This window comes from Cinclus cinclus, chromosome Z, assembly GCF_963662255.1.
Source record: "Cinclus cinclus chromosome Z, bCinCin1.1, whole genome shotgun sequence".
Lineage (NCBI taxonomy): Eukaryota > Metazoa > Chordata > Aves > Passeriformes > Cinclidae > Cinclus > Cinclus cinclus.
Window position 1 is genome coordinate 65,643,251 of NC_085084.1, and position 24,959 is coordinate 65,668,209.

Consider the following 24,959-nt stretch of genomic DNA (forward strand, 5'->3'; position numbering starts at 1 on the left):
CAACTGGAAGTATGAAAATATATGTACAAAAACATGTATGAAAGTTTTCACTGTGTAAGTCTCTGCTCAGGAGATCACTTCAAGGATGCTTTAAAATAACAGTGATCCTAATACAATGTTAGAATACTGAAGTGATTACAGTAGAATTCATTCCCACGTCAACTAAATACATCCTAGATGACCTTGGGAAAAAAACACACTCTTCCTGTGCCTCGGCTCCTAATACATAAAATTGTGGCAGGTAAACTACTTCTCTCCCCAGGTTATGACAAGTCTGTAAATTTTCTAGGTTCATCACACATATTGTCTAATATAAGAGTTTCACCTTTGATCAGTATTTCTAGAGTAGTTTAACACAAATAATGTTACTATCAGAAGCAGCTTTTCAGATAAAAAAATAAACAAAATCTTCAAAAATCATACCTTTTTTATTGAGTGGTCGTTTTCGTACACAAACACAAATCCTGTGCTCATCAATCTGAAAAAGAAAGTTTCTCGGTGAACTATACCCCAGTTCCAGTTACAAAATATTTAACTTTATTTGACTTCTCTTTTTGAATTAAATAACCAACCATTTAAATAAAGAGAAATTTCCAAGACAGTGAGTCATCTGGACATGTAAAAACCCCTTGTGTCTGCGCAGTAGCTAAGAACCCAAAAGGGAGAACCATACGTTAACAAAACTCCCTGCAGACAGTCATCTAATCCAACAGAGCAACAGGTATTATTGGACTATCCAAAGAAATCCAGCTTTAACAGGGTAGATATGCTATTGCAGAAATGGTCAAATTCTCTGATTTCCACAGAATTTGACTTTTGATCATTTAAGGATTCCACTCCTCTGACTTGTCTGCAAACCAACACATCACCTTCGAACATCAAATAGTAATCATTATGTTGAAGAGGGTTTTTCAAGTAAGTTTCATGGTTTTGTGTGCACATCCCTTAGCATCCCAGGAAAATTCACCATACAAAGACTGAGTGACTACTTAGTACATATTGATGTTATTTAATAGTAAAAAGATATTTAAATGACTTAACTGTTGTTTAGTAAACTATGACTTCCAAAACCTACTCATTTCAGTATCAACAAATTACTGGAAAAATAAACCCATACTATACTGAGTACTAATATATATTAAAATACCTATTTTTCACATTAACAGACAGAAGTATACATTGGAAAAAAAAAATGAAAACACACAGAAAAACACAGAAGGATAACACATTTCCATGCTGCTGGCATACTTACCGGATCTGCAGTTGTCAGTGGTCTATAATCCAAACTTCCCCTGAAATCTCTTATCATACACATAATTTCATAATTTGGGTTTGTAGCATCAACATCCTAGGAAAAAGTAAGCAATAGAATTTCTGTTACACTTTTTGTTTCCAGGAAAGGCCTACATTAATTATCTATTAAAAAATACATATTAACTGAAGTATTTTTTTTGCAAAACACCAAAATGTCTCTTGCAAATTTATTGTATGTTTAATGCCTTTTTCCACTCTGATGTAGCTAATTTACTGACCATAAAGGAAACAGTTATATGCTTCCCATGTCATTTTGGTTGGCATATAATAGAAAATACCTATTAACTGAGGACTCATTAATAGTCTACTCAAGAAAGAGAAATTACTCCTGCGTTTGCCAGCACCTTCACACTGAAAAAATATATAGTCAACGCTTCCTTATCTCAGATATGGCACTCTGACAGATGCCCAAATACTCCACTACACAAGTACAACACACACCACAGAGGACAGTGCAGGAACCCCAGCTGCTCTAAACACAATCCTGCTGGATACAAGCCAGTTAACGTAGCTTGGTCCTAAGTATTGGTCCTGTGTTAATTTATATACATATCTGGGTGCATTGCAAACACTTCCAAGTGTGTCCCAGACCCCCAGCAAAGCAGAAATAATCCCAAGGATACTCGATAGGCTACATCCATGGTGATGGTTTTGGCTGGGATAGTTAATTTTCTCCACAGAAGAATGTGGTAAGCAGCACTGTTTTGGATTTGTGCTGGAGACAGGGTTGATAATAAATGGATGTTTTAGCTACTCCTGAGAAGCACTTGCACAGCAAAGTCCTTTCTTGGTCCTCACCCCACCAGCAAGGGGGTCAACACAGGCAGGACAGCTGACCCCACAACACAGACAAAAAGATAACCCATCCTTAAACCTGGAGCCATCAGTACCAGAGTGAATGGATGTGTAAGAGGCCATGCATGGAAGACCAATAAGCTGAGCCTGAGCCTACCATGTTTTCTGCAGAACTGATTAAACAACTTCCTGTCACTCCTCCCTGCAAACACTTGTTTTACAACACTTCAGAACATGCTGCTGATGCCAAGCATAGCCAACTTTGGTGCTCAGACCCTACTAAGGCTTGCACAGCTACCCCCATATGATAAAAATTTTCTGAACCACAGCTGGCTATGGACACAGTGCAGGCACTCTCAGAAAGCACTGCGTTGGGGTTGCTAAGCTGAAAGGGATCCAGCTCATTCTTTGCATTTGTGACACAGCCAATCCTCACCTCAGAAGAAACTGTGTCCTGGTGAGTGCAAGCTGACTGTACCTTGATGTCATTCACTCTGACTACACTGAACTAAAAAGTGCTGACAGCAAGTATTCATAAAATGTTTCTTTAAAATATTCAGAAAAGAGTATTGTTTATCATGGAGAAAGCATTTACCTAATATTCTTCAAGCCCTGTTTAAAGGTCCTACATACTAGAAGTCAGTGCTTGAATTATTGCTGCATTTCACAACAACTGCCCCATACAGAAGTTTAAGACACAGATGCAAGACAAGTGTTCACAGGAAAAACAAAAATAAAATTTTACAAATAACACTACTTCAAAATATTTTAATATATAAAGCAAAAAATGGCAATTCCTCACACATAAAGACATGTTTTGTGTAAACAGATGTAAATTATAAAAGACAAATTTAACAAAGCTGATTTTAGGTCAACCTAGAAACATCATTAAACCATGAAAAGTAAATTGTATGAATGATTTATTTAATGGTGGTAATTCTCATGTCAGCAGCAGACAGGTACTATCTCTTTAGAGACTAAAACATACACACATGGCTGCCAACAAGATTACACTTCTAGCTTTGCTAAAGCAAAACTTCCCCATTGTGACAGGAAGTCATATAACATTAAGAGATTTTTCTCAAAGGATTAGCTACTTTATTTCTTTCACACAAGTTTTTTAACAACTGGCTGCCAAGCTGCTTGCATTATGAAATTACAAATGTACAGAGTAGTTTAAAGAAAGAAACATTAGAATTAAATTAGAATTAAATATAGTTGGGGGTTGGTTCTTTCCCTTTTCCCTCTGTGGAATTTTCCCCATTGTCATGCTAAGATACCTGTTGGTTAGGCTCTAATGACAGGGGGCAGGGGGGAGGGGACAGAAGAGGGGAACCCCTCAATATCCAAACATCCAGAAGAGCAGACAGAAGGCTCTGGCTCGGCCCACTTCCCCAAGGAATTCGGACAAGAAGGACGATCGCCACCTCAGCTCCATCCCAGCCACCCAGCATCGGGAGCCATCCTCACTGCTGTCGGACCCTGCCCTGCTCCCTTCTCACTGTAACCTGCCACCATCCAGCACTCTGCTGAGCACCAGGACCCACACCGTGAGCGGAGAGCTCTCTCTCCATCTCTCTCTCCCCCTGGGACAGCGCTGCCATCACCCCCAGCCCTCCTGCAGCTCTGCGGGACCTGCCCACCCTGCAGCAGCTGCCTCCATAAAAACTAGAAAGTCTAAGGTGAAAACAAAGCACCTGGATAATAAGGATCAGAAAGCAGGGCCCTCACAACCAGCAGGGGAGCCAGAGGTTGAGATCATCACCAAGTCCCTGTCATACGAGAGTCTCCGTAATCTGCGTAAAGATGTTGTACGAAGGGGCCATGAGGCTTTTACAACGTGGTTACTGCGGGTCTGGGACCTTATGGGTACAGGTGTGCAACTGGATGGTACAGAGGCAAGGAATTTGGGACCCCTGATCCAGGACTCAGGGTAAATCAAGTATTCGTAAGGGAGCCAAGCCTCCTTTCCCTCTGGGAGCAGCTTTTAATATGTGTAAAAGAAAAGTTTGTCCATAAAAAAAAAAAATGCATGAGCACCACCATAGAATGCACTGGAAGACCGCTGAGGAGGGGATCCAACAGCTGAGAGAAGTGGCAGTACGGGAAATACTCTTTGGGAGGGGTGGACAACATGACAATGACCCTGACAAGGTCAGGTGCACAGGGCAGATGTTGTGGAATCTGGCACACCTGGGGCCATCTCAATACACCACATTCATTGCAGCCATTAATGCTGACACCAACCACGAGACAGTGGGTTCTGTCGCCAGTAAGATCAGAAATTTTCAAAGTATGATGAACAGCTCAATACAGGTTCAAGTCTCTGCCGCGATTAAAGAACTCGAAAAGAAAATAAGAAGGATGAGGAAGGAAATAAGGTCAATGCAGCACCAGTGCAAGTCACAAATCCCAAAGTTAAAGCACAATGTCCCTCAACTAAGAAAAAAAAGTACACCCCACAAGCTGACCTGTGGTTCTTTCTGCGTGACCACAGAAAAGACACAAAAAGATAGAATGAGAAACCCCCTTCTGCCCTGGCAGCACAAATACATCAACTCAGGGAGGGAAACACTAACAAGAGAGCTCCACTAAAGTGAAGGTAGCCTCAACTTCCCATAACCAAAGTGCAAGGTATTATACAAGAAAAAATGATTTGTCAGATCCTCTTAAAAAACCTCCAATATGTATGCCCAGAAAAAAAATAATAACCAGGACTAAAGAGGCCCCACCTCTAACCAAAAAAGAGACACAGAAAAACCAAATCTTTTGGATGGTGTAAACCCAATAGCCTAGCACATCAAAGCCACAAAAACATAAAACATTAGTTGATACTAGTTCACAGTGCACCCTAATACCATCAGGACACGTAAGGAAAGAACCTGTTTCTACTGCTAAAGTGATGGGGAGATCACAAAAATTGACTTTGCTGGAGGCTGAGGTGAGCCTGACTGGAAAAGAGTGGAAAAACATCCAATTGTAACTGACCCAAAGACACCATATATTCTAAGGATAGACCTCCTCAAGAATGGCTATTACAAAGACCCAAAAGGACTCAAGTAAGCTTTTAAAATAACTGCTGTAAAAACAAAAAGCATTAATCAATTCAACACCGTACTTAAACTGTCAAAAAACACATCTGCAAAAGAACTCCTAAAAGTGAAAAAACAGCAAGTGCCAATTACCACCTCGACAGTGCAGCGCCAGCAGTATAAAACAAATCAAATGCCATCATCCCCATCCACAAAATGATCCGTAAGCTAGAAAGCCAAGAAGTAGGCAGCAAAACCCACTCACTTTTCAACAGCCCCATCTGACCTGTGCACAAGCCTTAATAGAAAATAGAAATTGACTGTGAACTATCGTGCATTGAATGAAGTGACTCCACCGCTAAGCGCTGCCGTGCCAAACATACTAAAACTCCAATACAAGCTAAAATCCAAAGCAGCAAAGTGGTACGCCACCATTGACATTGCCAATGCATTTTTCTCCATCCCTGTGGCAGCAGAGTGCAGGCCTCAGTTTGCTTTCACCTGGAGGGGCAGGCAGTACACCTGGAACCGACTGCCCCAGGGGTGGAAACACAGCCCCACCATCTGCCATGGACTGATCCAGGCTGCACTGGAAAAAAGTAAAGCTCCAAGACATCTACAATACAACAATAACATCATTGTGTGAGAAAACATGGCAATGAAAGTATTTTAAAAAAAAGAGAAGATCATCCAGATTCTGCTGGGAACCGGTTTTGCCATCAAGAGGAGCAAAGTCAAAGGTCCTGCCTGAAAAATCCAGTTCCTGGAAGTAAAATAGCAAGACAGACAGCACCAAATCCCCACTGAGGTCATCAATAAAATCACCACAATGTCTCCACCAACCAACAAAAAAATCCCATAAGCTTTCCTAAGTGCCATACGCTTTTAAAAAATGCACATTCCTAAATACAACCAAATCGTAAGCCCTCTCTCCCTAGTCACCTGAAAAAAGAATAATTTCCACTGGGGTCCTAAACAACAGCAAACCTTGGCCCAAATCAAACAAAAAATCACTCATGCTGTAGCCCTCGGCCCAGTCAGAACTGGACCAAAAGTAAAAAATGTGCTTTACTCTGCAACCAGGAACAAAAACTTGTCCTGAAGTCTTTAACAAAAAAATACCTAGTAAGACTCAAAACCAACCTCTAGAATTTTAAAGCCAAAGTTACAAAAAGTCTTACAACCAACTACACCCCCCAAAAAAAAAAAAATCTTCACTGCTTATAAAAAAGTTCAAGCTGCCTCAAAAATAATTAACACAAAAGCACAACTCCCCTTGGCACCCCGACTACCAGTACTAAAGTGAATGTTTAAAAAAAGTCCCCTCTACCCACCACGCCCCCAATGCCACATAAAGCAAGAAAATCACCCTCATCACACAGCGTGCCCATATTGAAAACCCAAATCGTCCTAGAATTTTGAGAATAATTACAAACTGGGCAAAAAGTAAAAATTTTGGTCTTACCAATAAAAAAAAACAAAAAACAAGTAACCCAAGCTAATAAAACCCCACCATACAACCAACTACCAGCAAAAAAAACTCGCTACGCTCTTTTCACCAATAGTTTCTGTCACATCATGAAAATAAACCAAGAGTGAAAAACAACCATATAAAGCCCCACACAACAAGTTACACAAGCTACCAAAAAAAAAAAAAGTCAACTTGCTGAACTCAAAGCCATTCAGCGGGCCCTAAACATTGCTAAAAAAAAAATGGCCAAAGCTTTACCTTTACAGTGATTCATAAATAGTAACCAATACTCTGTAAAATTGGCTAAAGAAATTTAAAAAGCTAACTAGCAACGTAAACAAAAAAACAATCTAAGCTGCTAATAAGTAAAAAGACATTGCCACTCGGGTAAAAAAACTACCCGTAAAAGTCCGTCATGTAAATGCCCATATCCCCAGAAGTCGGGCTAATAAAAAACACCGACACAACAAACAAGTAAATCAAACTGCAAAAATAAAGGTGTCACAAATAAACTAACAACACAAAAAAAATTGTTCCTGGCTCAATAAACCCATGATGCCTCAAGTCATCAAAACAAAAATACTACCTATAAATAAGCACAAAACCAGAAAGTAAATCTAACCATAAACAATATTTCCCAAGTTATCCATAACTATAAAATATGTACTGCCATCAAGCAAGCCAAACAAATAAAACCCCTCTAGTATAAGAGGCAATAATCCAAATATAAATATAAAAAAATCTGGCAAATTAACTACATCACTACCTCAAACATGCCAAGGCAAGCGCTATATACTAACCATGGTAAAAACCACCACTAAATAGTTAAAAACCTACCCTGTACCTCATGCCACTGCCCGAAACACCATCCTAGGCCTGAAAAAACAAGTCCTTTAAAAACATAGTACCCCTAAAAAAATTAAATCAAACAATAAAACTCATTTCAAAAATGACGTCATAAACACCTCAACCAAAAAACACAACATTAAATATGTGTACCACATTCCTTATCACACAACAACAACTAAAAAAATTAAACAGTACAATAAACTGCTTAAAAGCACTAAGTAAAAAGACTTTCAGAAACTAAAAAATTAATCTACCAAAGGCCACATAGTTAATAAACACCCAAATTACCCCTAATCAAGCAGGCCCTACCCAGTCTAAACCCTTAAAAACACCAAATAAAAATAAAGTTCCAATAGTACACATAAAAAGTATGCTTAAAAAAACTGTTTAAGTAAACTCTACCTCCAGCAAAAACAATCCAATTCATAAAAGAGTTTTCACTCAAAAACCAAACTGTACCTAGTGAATAATACAAAAAAATGAAAAAACCCAAGACATACTCCAAGAAAACCTTGTTTTAAAGTAAACTATCTATAATACTGTACCTGTATCTGTAACTACATGTATGTCTACAATTTAAAAATTTTAATTTAATATAGTATAATAATATGGAAAAATTCAGGGTAAATAATGTTGGGGGTTGGCTCTTTCCCTTTTCCCTCTGTGGAATTTTCCCCATTGTCATGCTAAGATACCTGTTAACTAAGCCCTAGTAGCAAAAAAGAAAAAAAACCAAAAAAAAACACCAAAAAAAAAAAACAAAAAAAAAACCCCTCCATATTTAAACAGCCAAAAAAACAAACAAAAAGCTCTAACTCAGCCCATTTCCCCCTTGCAAAGTTCAAACAAAAAAAACAATCGCCGCCTCAGTCCCATCCCTGCCATCCCAGCGTTGGGAGCCATCCTCACTGCTGTCAGACCCTGCCCTGCTGCCTTCTCTCTGTAACCTGCCACCATCCAGCACTCTGCTGAGCACCAGGACCCACACCGTGAGTGGAGGGCTCTCTCTCCATCTCTCTCTCCCCCTGGGACAGCGCTGCCACCACCCCCAGCCCTCCTGCAGCTCTACGGGACCTGCCCGCCCCCAGCACCGGGAACTGCAGCTCAGGGAAAAGGTGCCTGCAGCCAAAAAACACTGGGACTGAGTTACTGTTCTGTTTGTGGGTAATTTCATAACTATTATTGTTCTTGTTTCTCTTATTAAATATACTAATAAAAAACTGTTATTCTTATCCCCGTATCTTTGCCTGAGAGCTCCCTTAATTTCAACATCATAATAATTTGTAAAAAAGAAAAATTACATTTTTCAGTTCGAAAGAAAACTTCTGCTTTTCTTAACAAACAGCTGTCTTTCAAACTAAAACAAATATTAAAACCTGAGCTTCAAACAGATCAATAAAGCATCAAAAATCACAATGAACTATTTATCATAAGGTTGTATTACCTCCCATAGAATAACAGACCTCTCTAAAAAGTCAAAACGTTGGTTATTGTCAAAATACATTTTCCCTAAGAAATACTATCATCAGTAGTTGTTCTCTGAAGAACATGCAGCAAGAGAGCAATTGAAAGCAATGATTTCTGTAGAAGGAAAAAGAGGGGGAAAATCATCTAAAAATAGTAATTGTGAGAGCAGTCCTACCAAACACCAACATATTTGTCAAATCAGTATACAGAATGAAAACACTTAATTTCAAGATTATCACAATTCATAAAATTATTAAAGACTGAAAAAGGTACAATTTTGCAAATTTCTCTTGCTGACAGATGATTTCCAGTAGAGCTAAAAATACTAACCTGAGCTCTCTTTTCTCTAAGTTCCTGCTGCTGTAACCTTCTTTTTTCACGCTTCTCTTGCAATTTTTCAACCTCTTTTACACAGTTAGATTTTCTACGTGCTTAATGAAAAAGATGCAAATTTAAAATACTTTCCATATTTACTGTAAACTTCAATTAAATTAATGTATCAATAATTAGAATACATCAACTATCAAGTATATTTTCAAGCAAATCTGACTAGTATACAATCATTATGGCATTTAAATTTCTAAAATGTGTAAAAATTATTAGAAAAAAGCCATGGGAATAGGACAGTAATTAAACAAACAAAAATATATGATCTTGAAAAAATATTTGGACAGATACATGTGATCTCTTGGTTTGAATTAAAAGTAAGCCCAGACAAATTAAAAAAAATTGGAAAAAATAGAAGCTAAACAACACCACCATGATTAAAAGAAAATAAAGGAAAAACCAATTCCAAACACTAGTACAATTACAACAAAAATGAATATATGTTTAGCCACAAGCTTTCTGAAAAGCTCCTCAAGGAAGCTCACAGACAACTGAGCATGTAGACCATTTGTAATTTATGGATAATAACATAATCCAAGAGAATGTACATGTAATGCCAAGAATTAATGAGTTCTTGATACACTGTTTACATACAAGGGGGTCCAAATTCCTTTTTTGCAGCTTGAACTGGAGATATATCTGAAACACTACCATTCTGTTGAGAAGAGGAAGGCTGCTCAGGAAGTTGAGTAGGTCGTGCACGTGCAGAACCAACCACTGCAAAGGAAAAGCAAAAAGCTCATATAGACATGAAGGAATAACCTTTCTACCCACTTCTGAAATGCTTTGTTAAGGTGAGATAAAATGAGGCCCCATTCAAAACACAACAATTTACTGGATGAGGAAGAAATACTCCCATACTTTCCATACACATGGAAAGTCTACAAATAAAAACATCTGGTATGCAGACTTTTTTATCTTAGTGCTGTGCACTAACACAACATGATTATTAAGTACCAATGCTGAACATGCATATTTTTATATACTACAGAATTAGTACAACTTACTACGTGCACAGAATGAAGTCTTTACTCAGAGATATGCAGTCCTGAAGCATAAAGTGCTTCAATTTTATTTATATTGTAATTATATCCAAAAAACTAATAAGAAAAGAAGCCCCACTGTTTCACATTGTCTAGATTCTACAAAATGCCCCAACCCCATTCAGTATATGATCACTGGAGAAGCAAAGCAATAGAAAATTAAGCCAGTGAAGTGCAGCACAATCTATAAGTGGAAGAAATGAGCCTTTTTGCCTCTATACCAGAAGGGATAGAGATACAATCAATATGTCTAAACTTATGCATTGATTCTATACATGCTAAGAATGCCAGGTTCTGAAGATTCTATGATGTCTTTTTCCAGTGAATGCAGTGGGAGTGGTGAGCATGCAAGCCTGTGTGATTGAGCTGAATGCTTTAAATTGTTTTTCAGATAGTTGCTTCAATCAGCTCTGCTTCAGCTGGCCCATTTCCTGTACACACTTCTAACAGAGTGTGTCAGAAGAGTACTACAGAGAAGGTATCAGCTTTTATCTGTAGCCAGAGATGAGATTCCAAACAAAGGCCAGCTCACTGTACAACACAGAAACAACTACAGAAACAGGTTTTGAACAGGACAGACAAGACAAAAGCCCAGATCATTCCACATATCATATGATAGAGATCTATCTTACAGGATAACCTGACTACACAGAATAAGACAGTGTGCCGAGAAAAGCTGAATTGTAAGACCAAAAAGCAAAATATTTAGGCCAACAGTAAATAGGCATGGTACTCATTAAAATAAAAGTTGCAGGGTTATTTCATAAAAAACAGGTAATTTACTACAAATGATAAAATGCATGGATGTGAGGACAGTCCATCATTAAAACATCTCATATTTAAACCACACTAGGTAGGAATACCAAAACACTCTAGTATTTTCAATCTGCTTAATACCACCAGAGCCAAGGGCAAAAGTGGCCCCAATCAGAAGAGTCTGATCACTTGTAAAGATATGCAAGCCCACTTGTTTTCCAAGTTTAAACAGATGGACTGGAATCTAGTCTGGAGAAATGTTCTCAGATTAATGTTTGGAAGAAGAATCATCATCACCATCATCCCCACCATCAGAACAAGTTAATTAAGTTGAACATAGGAGAGGAAGTGAAAACAACAAGCAGTAACTATTCTTTCACACGTTGTAGATGCATTACATCTGTATTCATCCAATGCATACTTTTCACTTATTCTCCTGTGGTATTTCAGCCATTTTTTTCAGTTTTTTTCCACTGTTAAGTGTAGAGTGATAAACAAACCTGTAGGACGTAAGTATTCTTATATTATGCCTGTTCACACACAGACTTTTACAAAACAACAGGCTGTTAACAAAAAATGTTTAAAAAGTGAAAAAGTTAAGAATTCAAAGTGTATATTGAAATGTTCAGATAAGCTGAGGACACTTTTATATGAAAAGTCCATGCATGATTTAACATTGCATAATTAATTATCTTCAAATTTTTGCACCATCATTTAATTCAGCTTAACTTTTATAATGATATATGGCTTAAACTTGCCTATAAATATTATTTGTACAAAATGAATTCCTAAGTATACATAGGAATAATTCTAGGAATTTTATACCATATCTTTTATATGTCACAGGCATACATACCAAATGAGAAACGCATAGTAAGGAATACTAGATAAACAAGAGGTAAAAATGCTACCGTATTTACTTCATTGAAATAACACTTACCTCTATTATCTCTTGCAGGAGGGTCATTCTTAGAAGGTAACACAGTTCGTCGACTCTATAAAGAAAGAAGTCTCTCTTATTTGATTACTACACTACTGGACACATAAACTGCAGCCCCACTTCTGCTTCTTTCCAGTGAATGAAAATAACATGACATGAACAAAAGAGATCTTATTGCTGCCAAATCCCACCATGAAAAGTGAAGGGGTGAAGGCTGATTGAACTATAAGTAGTGTTTCAGAAAAGTCCAAACCCTTTTCTTTATCCTTCCTTAAGACATTTAGTTACACAAATACTGGCTCCCAACTCCCTCTCTGCCAAACCTGCTCTTAAAAAAAATTTAGAAATTCTTATTCACCACAGGAAAAAGAAAAGAACACAGTTATGAAATGGCACCACAGACACAAAAGTTTACTTAAAAATTCTAGCATAACATCCTGTATAGAGCTGCTGCAAATTTACCATGCACATGTTGCACAGATATCACCAACCTTCACAATTTTGTTTACTTTAGCTGATGAAGCAGGTGGTGGCATTGTCTCTGGGTTAGGTTCAATATCTTCATCAGGTCCAAGATCCGGGTTAAGTGAAAATATGCTCTCCAAATCAATCTGTGAAAAAGAACATAAAACACATTAATGACACTTGATATAAATCCTCTATCTCAGGTTGACAGAAAACAGCAAATATATTTAGTGTTTATCCCCACAATATTTCATTCTAAGATCTGAATTCATTTTCTATTCACTAAAACTAGACATATCTTTGGTCCTTTGTATTGTGTGAAAACACATCATTCAGAAAAGGGATGAATTAAAAATGACCAATAGATAGCATCATTTTGTAAGGTGATCAAACTAAAGGAGAAATAGCTAGTATTATTACGGTAATTAGACAATTACTGCAAAATACATAAGACATTCTGTAAAATAAAAAGAAGGAGATCTCAGTTCTCTAAAATTTCCCACACAGTGCAAAAAAAATCAAATTCACAAGAAATCAAAATCAAACCACAGCTGAAACAATGTGTTGGGGATTGGTTCTTTCCCTTTTCCCTCTGTGGAATTTTCCCCATTGTCATGCTAAGATACCTGTTGACTGGGCCCTGGTGACAAGGGGGAGGGGAGAGCAGAGGGAAACCCCTCGATATCCAAACAGCCAGAAGAGCAGACAGAAGGCTCTGGCTCGGCCCATTTCCCCGCGGAGTTCGGACAAGAAGGACGATCGCCACCTCAGCCCAAACCCAGCCACCCAGCACCAGGAGCCATCCTCACTGCTGTCAGACCCTGCCCTGCTCCCTTCTCACTGTAACCTGCCACCATCCAGCACTCTGCTGAGCACCAGGACCCACACCGTGAGCAGAGAGCTCTCTCTCCATCTCTCTCTCTCCCTGGGACAGCGCTGCCATCACCCCCAGCCCTCCTGCAGCTCTGCGGGACCCGCCCGCCCCCAGCACCGGGAACTGCAGCTCAGGGAAAAGGTGCCTGCAGCCAAAAAACACTGGGACTGAGTTACTGTTCTCTTTGTGGGTAATTTCATAGCTGGTGTTGTTCTTGTTTGTCTTGTTAGATATACTAGCAAAGAACTGTTATTCCTACCCCCATATCTTTGCCTGAGATCTCTCTTAAATTCAAAATCATAATAATCTGTAGGAAGGAAAAATAATGTTTTTCAGTTCAAAGGGAGGCTTCTGCTTTTCTTAGCAAACACCTGTCTTTCAAACAAAAACAGATTTTGGTGCCAAAGTGGGGCCTGACGGCATTTAGAGAAAAGGGTGAAAAAGGAATAACAGCTCTTGAGTTCCCTCAGTTTTGTGTTAGGTGGCATCATGTTGTCCAGCTTACCGTGGTTTGAGCTCCATGAGGCCACAGCTTTATCTCTCCCATTTGCAATCCCTTACTTGAACATGGGTCCTATAACTCAGGCTGCTGTAACTATTATCAAGTTCCTTATGTGGGCTGATAACGTGAGAAATTAATGGATTTTTAACTTCCTCTGGAAGGTGGGCACATGGATTCACGGCTATCACACTCTAACTGTATGTTTTTGGGGTTACTTTAATAATGCTACATACTGTGAGAATATGACACCAGAAAAAATTTTGTCCCAACCCCTTACACAGTCTTTTGGGTCCACTCCACCAGTTTTTGAAAGATTCAAATCTCTTCTAAGTAGTAATGATATCATACAGTGGCTGGTATTGCTCAGGCGTGGATCAGGTATTCATAAGGGAACCAGGCCCCCTTTCCCTCTGGGAGCGGCTTTTAATGAGTGTAAGAGAGAGGTTTGTCCATAGAGAGAGAATGCAGGAGCACCACCATAGAATGCACTGGAAGACCGCTGAGGAGGGGATCCAACAGCTGAGAGAAATGGCAGTACTGGAAATACTCTTTGGGAGGGGTGGACAACATGACAATGACCCCGACAAGGTCAGGTGCACAGGGCAGATGTTGTGGAATCTGGCACACCTGGGGCCATCTCAATACACCACATTCATTGCAGCCATTAATGCTGACACCAACCACGAGACAGTGGGTTCTGTTGCCAATAGGCTCAGAAATTTTGAGAGTATAATGAACGGCCCAATGCAGGCTCAGGTCTCTGCTGTGATTAGGGAACTCAAAGAGGAGATGAGAGAGATGAGGGAGGAGATGAAGAAGGTCAGTACAGCACCAGTGCGAGTCACAGATGCCACAGTTAGAGCCCAACGTCCCCCAGCTAGGGAGAGAGGATACACCCCATGAGCTGACCTGTGGTTCTTTCTGCGTGACCATGGGGAAGACATGAGGAGGTGGGATGGGAAACCCACTTCTGCCCTGGCAGCGCGGGTGCGTCAACTCAAGGAGGGAAACACTAACCAAAGGAGCTCCACTAAAGTGAAGGTAGCCTCAACTTCCCATAAGCAAGATGCAGGGTACTACAAAAGGGAAGATGATTTGTCAGATCCCCTTGAGGGAACCTCCAACATGTATGCCCAGGAAGGAAATAATAACCAGTGCTAGAGGGGCCCTGCCTCTAGCCAGGGAGAGGCACGGGAAAACCGGGTCTTTTGGACGGTGTGGATCCGATGGCCTGGCACATCAGAGCCACAAAAACATAGGGCATTAGTTGACACTGGTTCACAGGTCACCCTAATACCATCAGAACATGTGGGGGAAGAACCTGTTTCTATTGCTGGGGTGACAGGGGGATCACAGGAATTGACTTTGCTGGAGGCTGAGGTGAGCCTGACTGGGAAGGAGTGGCAGAAGCATCCAATTGTGACTGGCCCAGAGGCACCGTGTATTCTAGGCATAGACTTCCTCAGGAATGGCTATTACAAAGACCCAAAGGGACTCAGGTGGGCTTTTGGAATAGCTGCTGTAGAGGCAGAAAACATTAAGCAATTGAACACCTTGCTTGGACTGTCAGAGAACCCATCTGTAGTGGGACTCCTGAAGGTGAAGGAGCAGCAAGTGCCAATTGCCACCTCGACAGTGCACCACAGGCAGTACAGGACAAATCGAGATGCTGTGATCCCCATCCACAAGATGATCTGTGAGCTGGAGGGCCAAGGGGTGGTCAGCAAAACCCACTCACCCTTCAACAGCCCCATCTGGCCTGTGCGTAAGTCTGATGGAGAATGGAGATTGACTGTGGACTATCGTGCACTGAATGAAGTGACTCCACCGCTGAGCGCTGCCGTGCCGGACATGCTGGAACTCCAGTACGAGCTGGAGTCCAAGGCAGCAAAGTGGTACGCCACCATTGACATTGCCAATGCATTTTTCTCCATTCCTCTGGCAGAAGAGTGCAGGCCTCAGTTTGCTTTCACCTGGAGGGGCAGGCAGTACACCTGGAACCGACTGCCCCAGGGGTGGAAACACAGCCCCACCATCTGCCATGGACTGATCCAGGCTGCACTGGAAAAGGGTGAAGCTCCAGAACATCTGCAATACATCGATGACATCATTGTGTGGGGGAACACGGCAATGGAAGTATTTGAGAAAGGACAAAAGATCATCCAGATTCTGCTGGGAACCGGTTTTGCCATCAAGAGGAGCAAAGTCAGGTCCTGCCCAAGAGATCCAGTTCCTGGGAGTAAAGTGGCAAGACGGGCGGCGCCAAATCCCCACTGAGGTCATCAATAAGATCACCGCGATGTCTCCACCAACCAACAAGAAGGAAACACAAGCTTTCCTAGGTGCTATAGGCTTTTGGAGAATGCACATTCCTGAGTACAGCCAGATCGTGACCCCTCTCTACCTGGCCACCGGGAAGAAGAACGAATTCCACTGGGGCCCTGACAGCAGCAAGCCTTTGCCCAGATCAAGCAGGAGATCGCTCATGCTGTAGCCCTCGGCCCAGTCAGGACAGGACCAGAGGTGAAGAATGTGCTTTACTCTGCAGCCGGGAACAAGGGCTTGTCCTGGAGCCTTTGGCAGAAGGTACCTGGTGAGACCCGAGGCCGACCTCTGGGATTCTGGAGCCAAAGTTACAGAGGGTCTGAAGCCAACTACACCCCAACAGAGAAGGAAATCTTGGCTGCTTATGAAGGAGTTCAAGCTGCCTCAGAGGTGATTGGCACAGAAGCACAGCTCCTCCTGGCACCCCAACTACCAGTGCTGGGGTGGATGTTTAAAGGGAAGGTCCCCTCTACCCACCACGCCACCAATGCTACATGGAGCAAGTGGATTGCCCTCATCACACAGCGCGCCCGTATCGGAAACCCAAATCGCCCTGGGATTTTGGAAATAATTACAAACTGGCCAGAAGGTGAAAATTTTGGTCTTGCCGATGAAGAGGAGCAAGAACAAGTGACCCGGGCTGATGAAGCCCCGCCATACAACCAACTGCCAGCAGATGAAACTCGCTCCACTCTATTCACTGACGGTTCCTGTCGCATCGTGGGGATGAACCGGAAGTGGAAAGCAGCCGTATGGAGCCCCACACGACAGGTTGCACAAGCTACTGAAGGAGAAGGTGGATCAAGTCAACTTGCTGAACTCAAAGCCGTTCAGCTGGCCCTGGACATTGCTGAAAGAGAGTAGTGGCCAAAGCTTTACCTTTACACTGATTCATGGATGGTAGCCAATGCTCTGTGGGGCTGGCTGGAAAGATGGAAAAAAGCTAACTGGCAACGTAGGGGAAAACCAATCTGGGCTGCTGATGAGTAGAAAGACCTTGCCAGTCAGGTAGAGAAGCTACCCGTAAAGGTCCGTCATGTAGATGCCCATGTCCCCAAGAGTCGGGCTAATGAGGAGCACCGACACAATGAGCAAGTAGATCAGGCTGCAAGGATAGAGGTGTCACAGATAGACTTAGACTGGCAACACAAGGGAGAATTGTTCCTGGCTTGATGAGGCCACGATGCCTCAGGTCACCAAGGCAGAGATGCTACCTATAAGTGGGCACAAGACCGAGGGGTGGATCTCACCATGGACAGTATTTCCCAGGTTATCCATGACTGTGAGACGTGTGCTGCCATCAAGAAAGCCAAGCGAGTGAAGCCCCTCTGGTATGGGGGGCGGTGGTCCAAATGTAAGTATGGGGAGGCCTGGCAGATTGACTACATCACACTGCCTCAGACACGCCAAGGCAAGCGCTACGTGCTGACCATGGTAGAAGCCACCACTGGATGGTTGGAGACCTACCCTGTGCCTCATGCCACTGCCTGCAACACCATCCTGGGCCTGGAAAAACAAGTCCTTTGGAGGCATGGTACCCCTGAGAGAATTGAGTCAGACAATGGGACTCATTTCAAGAACAGCCTCATAAGCACCTGGGCCAGAGAACACGGCATTGAGTGGGTGTACCACATGCCTTATCACGCACCAGCGGCTGGGAAAGTGGAACGGTGCAATGGGCTGCTTAAAACCACCTTGAAGGCACTGGGTGGGGGGACTTTCAAAAACTGGGAGATTAATCTACCAAAGGCCACATGGTTAGTGAACACCCGAGGTTCCACTAATCGAGCAGGCCCTGCCCAGTCTGAGCCCTTGAGAACACCAGATGGGGACAAGGTTCCAGTGGTGCATATGAGAGGTATGCTAGGAAAAATTGTTTAGGCGAACTCTGCCTCCAGCAAAGACAATCCAATTTGTGGGGTGGTTTTTGCTCAAGGGCCAGGGTGTACCTGGTAGGTGATGCAAAGGGATGGAAAGACCCAATGCATACCCCAAGGAGACCTTGTTTTAGGGTGAACTACCTACAATACTGTGCCTGTATCTGTAACTGTATGGATGTCTATAATTTGAAGATTTTAATTTGATTTGGCATGATGGTAGGGGAAAATTCGGGGTGGATAATGATGAGGGTTAGTTCTCTCCCTTTTCCCTCTGTGGAATTTTCCCCATTGTCATGCTAAGATTCCTGTTGACTGGGCCCTGGTGACAAGGGGGAGGGGACGGAAGAGGGAACCCCGCGAGATTCAAACAGCCAGAAGAGGAAGTGGAAGGCTGGGTCTCGGCCCATTTCCCCCACGGAGTTCGGACGAGAAGGACGATCGCTGCCTCCTGCCTCTCTGTCCCATCCCAGCATCGGGAAACCACTATCAGACCCTGCCCGGCTGTCTTCTCGCTGTGAACTACCACCATCCAGCACTCTGCTGAGCACCAGGACCCACACCATGAGCAGAGGGCTCTCTCCATCTCTCTCTCCCCCTGGGACAGCGCTGCCATCACCCCCAGCCCTCCTGCAGCTCTGCGGGACCCGCCCGCCCCCAGCACCGGGAACTGCAGCTCAGGGAAAAGGTGCCTGCAGCCAAAAAACACTGGGACTGAGTTACTGTTCTCTTTGTGGGTAATTTCATAGCTGGTGTTGTTCTTGTTTGTCCTGTTAAATATATTAATAAAAATTGTTATTCCTATCCCCATATCTTTGCCTAAAAGCTCCCTTAATTTCCAAATCATAATAATTTGCAGGAAGGATGGATCACATTTTTTAGTTCAAAGGGAGGCTTCTGCTTTTCTTAGCAAACACCTGTTTTTCAAACTAGGACACAATGTTAAATTTATCATTTTTTTCTTTTAAAGTATTACTGGGTGTCATTCAAACTCCTGTGAAAGGTAAGGGAAGAGAGGCAGAATCTTAAAAATATGATTTTGTAAAAATGTTGAAGGGCTTTGGTCTCTATAGACTTCTATTTCTCTTAGCTTAAGCTTTCAAAGACCTCAGTGCTGCACAGATTCTGTGTGCCTTCAGATGATGCAATCTCCAGGACTTTCTCACAGCTTCTTTTTTTTTTCTTTTTCTTATGTTTTCACAAAACCAGTAAAGTTTAAAGCACAATTATTTCTGATATCTTTTTCCAAACTGAAACTGGCTAACATGGTCCAAAACTTAAAGAAAGATGCCGTAGGAAAGTGATACACAAAAAGACAAAAGTTTCATGAGGAAATCAAGGCTGGAAAATTGCTGCCAAGTGAATAAGCAAACAAACTGAAAGTGAAATTCCTCAAGAATACAAATACAATAAAAATTATAGTTTAGCTGTCCTTCTAGTTTCCTGCCTGAACTGTATGTCATTCCCCCTCTTAAAAATTTGATTTTTCTACTTGTAAAAATTGGATAACATAGGCTTTGCAATCTGGTTCAAAATCAATTGATGAAAACAACTGCCTAAAAGCTATGACACAGAGCTCAAGAATTCAAATTTACAACAGAAAACAGAATTTGCCCAACACTTTCTGTACAAAAGAGTCTGTAACCAAAGAGCCATGAAGTAAATTCAGATTTATGTCTTATTTTTGTTTTCAGCAGAAATTCCAAGTAATAGTCACATAGATTACACACTTTTTTTTTTAAAGTTCTAAATAAACAAGCTTACCTCTTTCCCTTTAGTATCCCCATTTTCAATCCATTCAACAGTTACGCTTTCATTATCTTCATTTAGCGATGTTACCATGGCTTGATGAATTCGGCCTAAAAAGCAAACACAAGTGATCATTTATTATTAACTGGTGGAAAAAATTTTCAGAACGTATTTTTATCCCTGCACTGAGACATAAAGAGAGAGGTAGGAAGAAGATGGCTGAAAAAAATGTGGTGATAAATAGAAGGTGATTGCAGGCCACACAGTGTGAAGTGGCTCAGACCTGACCCACCAGTGGAGGCTCCAATGGGATAGTCAGCATCCAAGTGAAAAGCACAAGGAACAGAAAATTGAGTGGTAAGTAAACAGGACCTCTGGGGAAAGTCATGCCACTTAGACTGTCTCTCCTTGACAACAGAAAACTCCAGTCCCAGAAGATTCCTGCAAGTGTCAAAGGCCCCTTAGGTGCACTTCACAAAGGCTTGCTTGTGAAGTTTCAGCTTCAACACTTAAATTAAGCCCTTTGAAATTGTGTTCAGATACGCATTTTTTATAGGCACCAATCAGTTGGCAGTCCAAGTTGGTTCTTTCCCTTTTCCCTCTGTGGAATTTTCCCCATTGTCATGCTAAGATACCTGTTGACTGGGCCCTGGTGACAAGGGGGAGGGGATGGGAGGGAAGAAGTAAGCCCCGCGAGATTCAAACAGCCAGAAGAGGAAGTGGAAGGCTGGGCCTCGCCCCATTTCCCCCACGGAGTTCGGACGAGAAGGACGATCGCCGCCTTTGTCCCATCCCTGCCATCCCAGCGCCGGGAAACCACTATCAGACCCTGCCCGGCTGTCTTCTCACTGTAACCTGCCACCATCCAGCACTCTGCTGAGCACCAGGCCCCACACCGTGAGCAGAGGGCTCTCTCTCCATCTCTCTCTCCCCCTGGGACAGCTCTGCCATCACCCCCAGCCCTCCTGCAGCTCTGCGGGACCCGCCCGCCCCCAGCACCGGGAACTGCAGCTCAGGGAAAAGGTGCCTGCAGCCAAAAAACACTGGGACTGAGTTACTGTTCTCTTTGTGGGTAATTTCATAGCTGGTATTGTTCATGTTTGTCTTGTTAGATATACTAGTAAAGAACTGTTATTCCTATCCCCATATCTTTGCCTGAGAGCTCTCTTAATTCCAAAATTATAATAATCGGAAGAATCACATTTTTTTTTTCAGTCCAAAGGGAAGCTTCTGCTTTCCTTAGCAAACACCTGTCTTTCAAACCAGGACAAACACTTAAATTAAGCCCTTTGAAATTGTGTTCAGATACTCATTTTTTATAGGCACCAATCAGTTGGCAGTCCAAGTAAAATTAAACTGCCTGTGACAACACAAATCATTATTTTATAAAGAGCTACTTATACAGACTGCTGAGCTTGAGTTAAGGTGGTTTTGCATTGACTTCCCCCTTGCAAGACCCAAAGGAAGCAAGCCCCCACAGAGTAACATAAAATCAGTAAATTTTCAGTAGGAATAAGGATTTTTCTTCTAAAATATACAGTATAACACAATGTTTTATGTCCTCTTTCCTATGCACAGTACAGAAGAGCAACTGGAAGATCAGGACAGCCATGCACTGACAAAGAATTATCAAGACCCAAGTGTCACACTGATTTCACATCCATGCTTTGCTCTAAAGTACCAAGAACTGAGGTTTCTAAAGAACACGAATCCAAAGCAACTGATCCTCACACACCCTCCTGTAGTGAGGATCCATGCTATGAAGAAGCAGTCCTTTGCTCCACCTGCCATAAGCCACCCCCTAGGACTACATGCAGCTCCCAAAGCATGAGTGATCATCCTGGAGCAGTTGTGCATCTGCTGCTGGGTACCTGCCTGGGGTAAAACACAGCATAATCAGCACACATGCTTCAGTCTTTTTCTTCAGGCCTCTTCTCTTCTTTTCTAAAGCTATTGGCCTCACAAATCCCCTTTAATTTCCTGCTCCATTGATTGTTCCAACCTTTTGTTTTAGCCACTTCCGTCACAATTCGACAGTTTTCCAGGAACTTTTCCTGTTTTTACAGTCTCAGCCTTCTAAGGACTGCAGAGGGACAGAAAGAAAAACCCTTAATGATATCCCAAATTACTTCAAATAATAGTGAAAGTAACAATATTTCTTTTATTACAAAGGCTGCCTAAACAGTCACATCTAGTTAAGATTCAGTAAGAAGGAAGAATACACGGAACTATCACAGAAGGTAACAGTAAATCCCTGTCCTGTCACAGTGTGTGGAGGAAGAAACTAGCTGCAGTTCAGGTGAGGTGTAACTCTCAGGGAACTCGCAGGCAGCCCTGGGCAGCATAGCTTTCACATCTGCAGCACTTGTCTCACCGGCAACATTTTGCTTCACTTAGTTTCTGCCCCTGGCAATCTCTTGCTTCTATTTCCCTGACCCATGCTTTTTTTTGAACAAACCCTTCCATTTGTGCTTCCTAAGCACCATTCTCACCATCCTGAATATATCTCTCCATTAATATTTCAGCATTTAATAACCTCTAGGGACTTAATTTTGCGCAAGAACACTGTTGTAGAACCGTTTCAATGAATTATCTGGTCGTTCAGCAAAGTAGCATCAGTAATAGCATGCTCACTTTGTGCCACTTTTACCCCAGTTGTTTTGCTCCACACCTCTTAATCTTCCAGCATGATATACATCTCCAGTTAGATAATAATCACACTCTAATGAAGTAATGAAGCTTCCCAAAAGCAGTATTACTTTCTGTGTTACGACCAGGAATTAATTAACTTTAATGGATGAGAAAAACTAGCCAGCCAGTCCTAAAAATTTGTTTAAAATTACTAGGTATACCATCATCACCTGTCTTAAGCACATCACTTTTCTTGTGTTAAACTTCATCTGAATCATTTTTCATACTCTACTAAACAGTTTATTAAATTCAGATCAACTTATGGCTTACCCTTAAAAAGGTAAAAAAACTGCAATGCTGGCAGTGCTGCACAAAACCTCTCCTACCCTGATAGCCTGGCAGGGCCAAACTCAGGTCACTCCACACTCAGCTCCAGGATTCAACATCATGCTAACCTGCTTCATCTCTATCACACTAGTTTGGGACACAGAGACTAGAAGCACTCCAGTATCTGTCCTCCACTGTTTACTACTATTTTTAGTCAAGGTACTGTCCATTCCTAGGATGATTTTATTAGATTTGTAATTTTTCCATTTATTCTAGTGCAAGATCAAGCTGGATAAGCTGTAATTCCCCTGAAACTGATATTAGTGAGGTAGCAAGTTGCTCCATGGCCTAAAACCTTTTTATTCATTTGTGCTGGTTTTGTTGTTGGGGCACCACAACAGTCTTTGTGATGGAGAGGGGAAGGAACTCAGATGAGGATCTAGCATTTGCTGTAAAGGTAGATTGTGTCGTAGTCTTACTGAACCATGGCATAAACCACGACCAATATCTTCATTCCCACACATCAGACAGTACCAGGATATAAGAGAAAATGCCCTGAGAATCCCTTCTGTGCCCTTCTTTCAGACCATGCTATGGACAGAAACCTTAAGACAACTGGTACGGAGGTTGGTTCGTGTTCACAACTGCCCTGAAATATCATATTTCATGGCATATTGCTCAGATGTACAGCACTTTAGTGCTCAGCTCAGGTCCCTCAGATGTGCCTGCGGTAGCAAGTAGCACACAGCTGCAACAGGTGCAGAGAGGTCTGCAGAGCAAAGCTGGTGGTGCTTGGGATCAGCCATTCATACCATGTGTTTTGTACAGGACTGGGTCTAGCACCACAGTCTGAACACCCTTTGCCAGAATGCATCATGCACTATCTTCAATGTATCCTCCAGTTACATTTCATCCCAAAGGAATTTTGTGTCAACTTAAGCACAGCAAAAGAAAGTAAATCATGATCAGAAGATATCTGTCCATATTTTCTATATGAACTGAATTCTTGTTACAGATGTACACGTGGTTCCAAACGGCACATCTAGAATATCAAGATCTCTTAAATTCAGCTTGACCTACAGAAAAATGAGAAAACAGCATTGCAATTTCCCACTATGATGCCTTTAAGAGCATGAATAGGTGCATATGCTGCATGCCCATGAACACAAGAACATGAAATTATGATGCTTACTAAAATAAAGGACTGTCCAAGCAGTGACAGACAAAACTATGTAATTCAGGCCTCTCCTCAAGAACCAGACACAGGAGTTCAGACTTTCTGTAGGAGGCAGGTCATCTGGTTCACTCCAGGTGGGAGCAGTGAGAATTATCACTGTACCAGGACAGTAGACTAAAATGAGAAAAACTCCCAGCCAAAACAGTGCAAATTGTGAAATATTTTAATCCTCTGTACAAGAAGATTGCATGTAAACAAGTATTAATGTAGTAGGGCACAGAGAAAGAAAAGCATGTTTTCTTTTATTATACAGGTCTTTCACAACATTAACTACAAATTTACAGAACATCTTGAGCCTGGGGTTCAGTAACACTGTATTACACTAAATTTGCCATCTTATTCTTTGACAAGACAGTTTTTTGGGTACGTAGATGACTCCAAAATAGTCATCCCAAAAATATGGGAGTACAGAAAAAAAGTGGCAAATGTGCTTCAACATTGCTGGGGTTTAGGATTCTTCCTTTTGTTTTCTTTCTCTTAAGGAATTTTCTCCCATTTTTGTTGTTAAGAAACAATAACGACCAATGCTTAAGAGAGATAAAAGAAGAAACTACTCAGAAGCAGGAGGAGTGCAGCTGGCTTTACTGTGAGGGCTGAGGAGTTTCTCATGGAGGGGCAGAGTTAAGGTGGGAATTAGGCTGGGGAAAACAGGGCTAGGCACAGCTCCTAGATCGATCTCTCGCTCCCTCCTCCCTTGGCCTCAGACAGGGACGGCCAAGTTGCTGCCTCGGGGGGAACTCACGGGAGCCCAGCCCCGCCCCGCTTCTTGTGCTGTGGGTGAGCCTTTGCATCCTGCCGAACTACAACACAAGGATCCTTCACCATCTGCTGCGGTGCCTCAGGGCAAATCCCGGGATCCTCGAGCTCCTTTGCCCTGCCAGGGAGCCTCTCCCTGCAGTGTTCAGAGCCGGGCTGCCT

General features: G+C 42.0%; 1 protein-coding gene across 3 annotated transcripts in view; it reads right to left on the minus strand.

The window, feature by feature from the left end:
- Positions 1-24,959, minus strand: part of KIF2A (kinesin family member 2A) — a 62,711-nt gene that overhangs the window by 25,585 nt on the left and 12,167 nt on the right. For 2 of the 3 annotated variants that reach the window (XM_062514002.1, XM_062514001.1), the window contains exons 2-8: positions 19,862-19,956; positions 12,546-12,665; positions 12,055-12,109; positions 9,910-10,032; positions 9,259-9,359; positions 1,253-1,348; positions 424-478 (exon numbers count right to left, since the gene is read on the minus strand). In XM_062514002.1, the coding sequence (XP_062369986.1) occupies positions 424-478; positions 1,253-1,348; positions 9,259-9,359; positions 9,910-10,032; positions 12,055-12,109; positions 12,546-12,665; positions 19,862-19,956 (645 nt within the window). The remainder of the gene's footprint in view (positions 1-423; positions 479-1,252; positions 1,349-9,258; positions 9,360-9,909; positions 10,033-12,054; positions 12,110-12,545; positions 12,666-19,861; positions 19,957-24,959) is intronic. The other variant, XM_062514003.1, reaches the window with a different exon arrangement.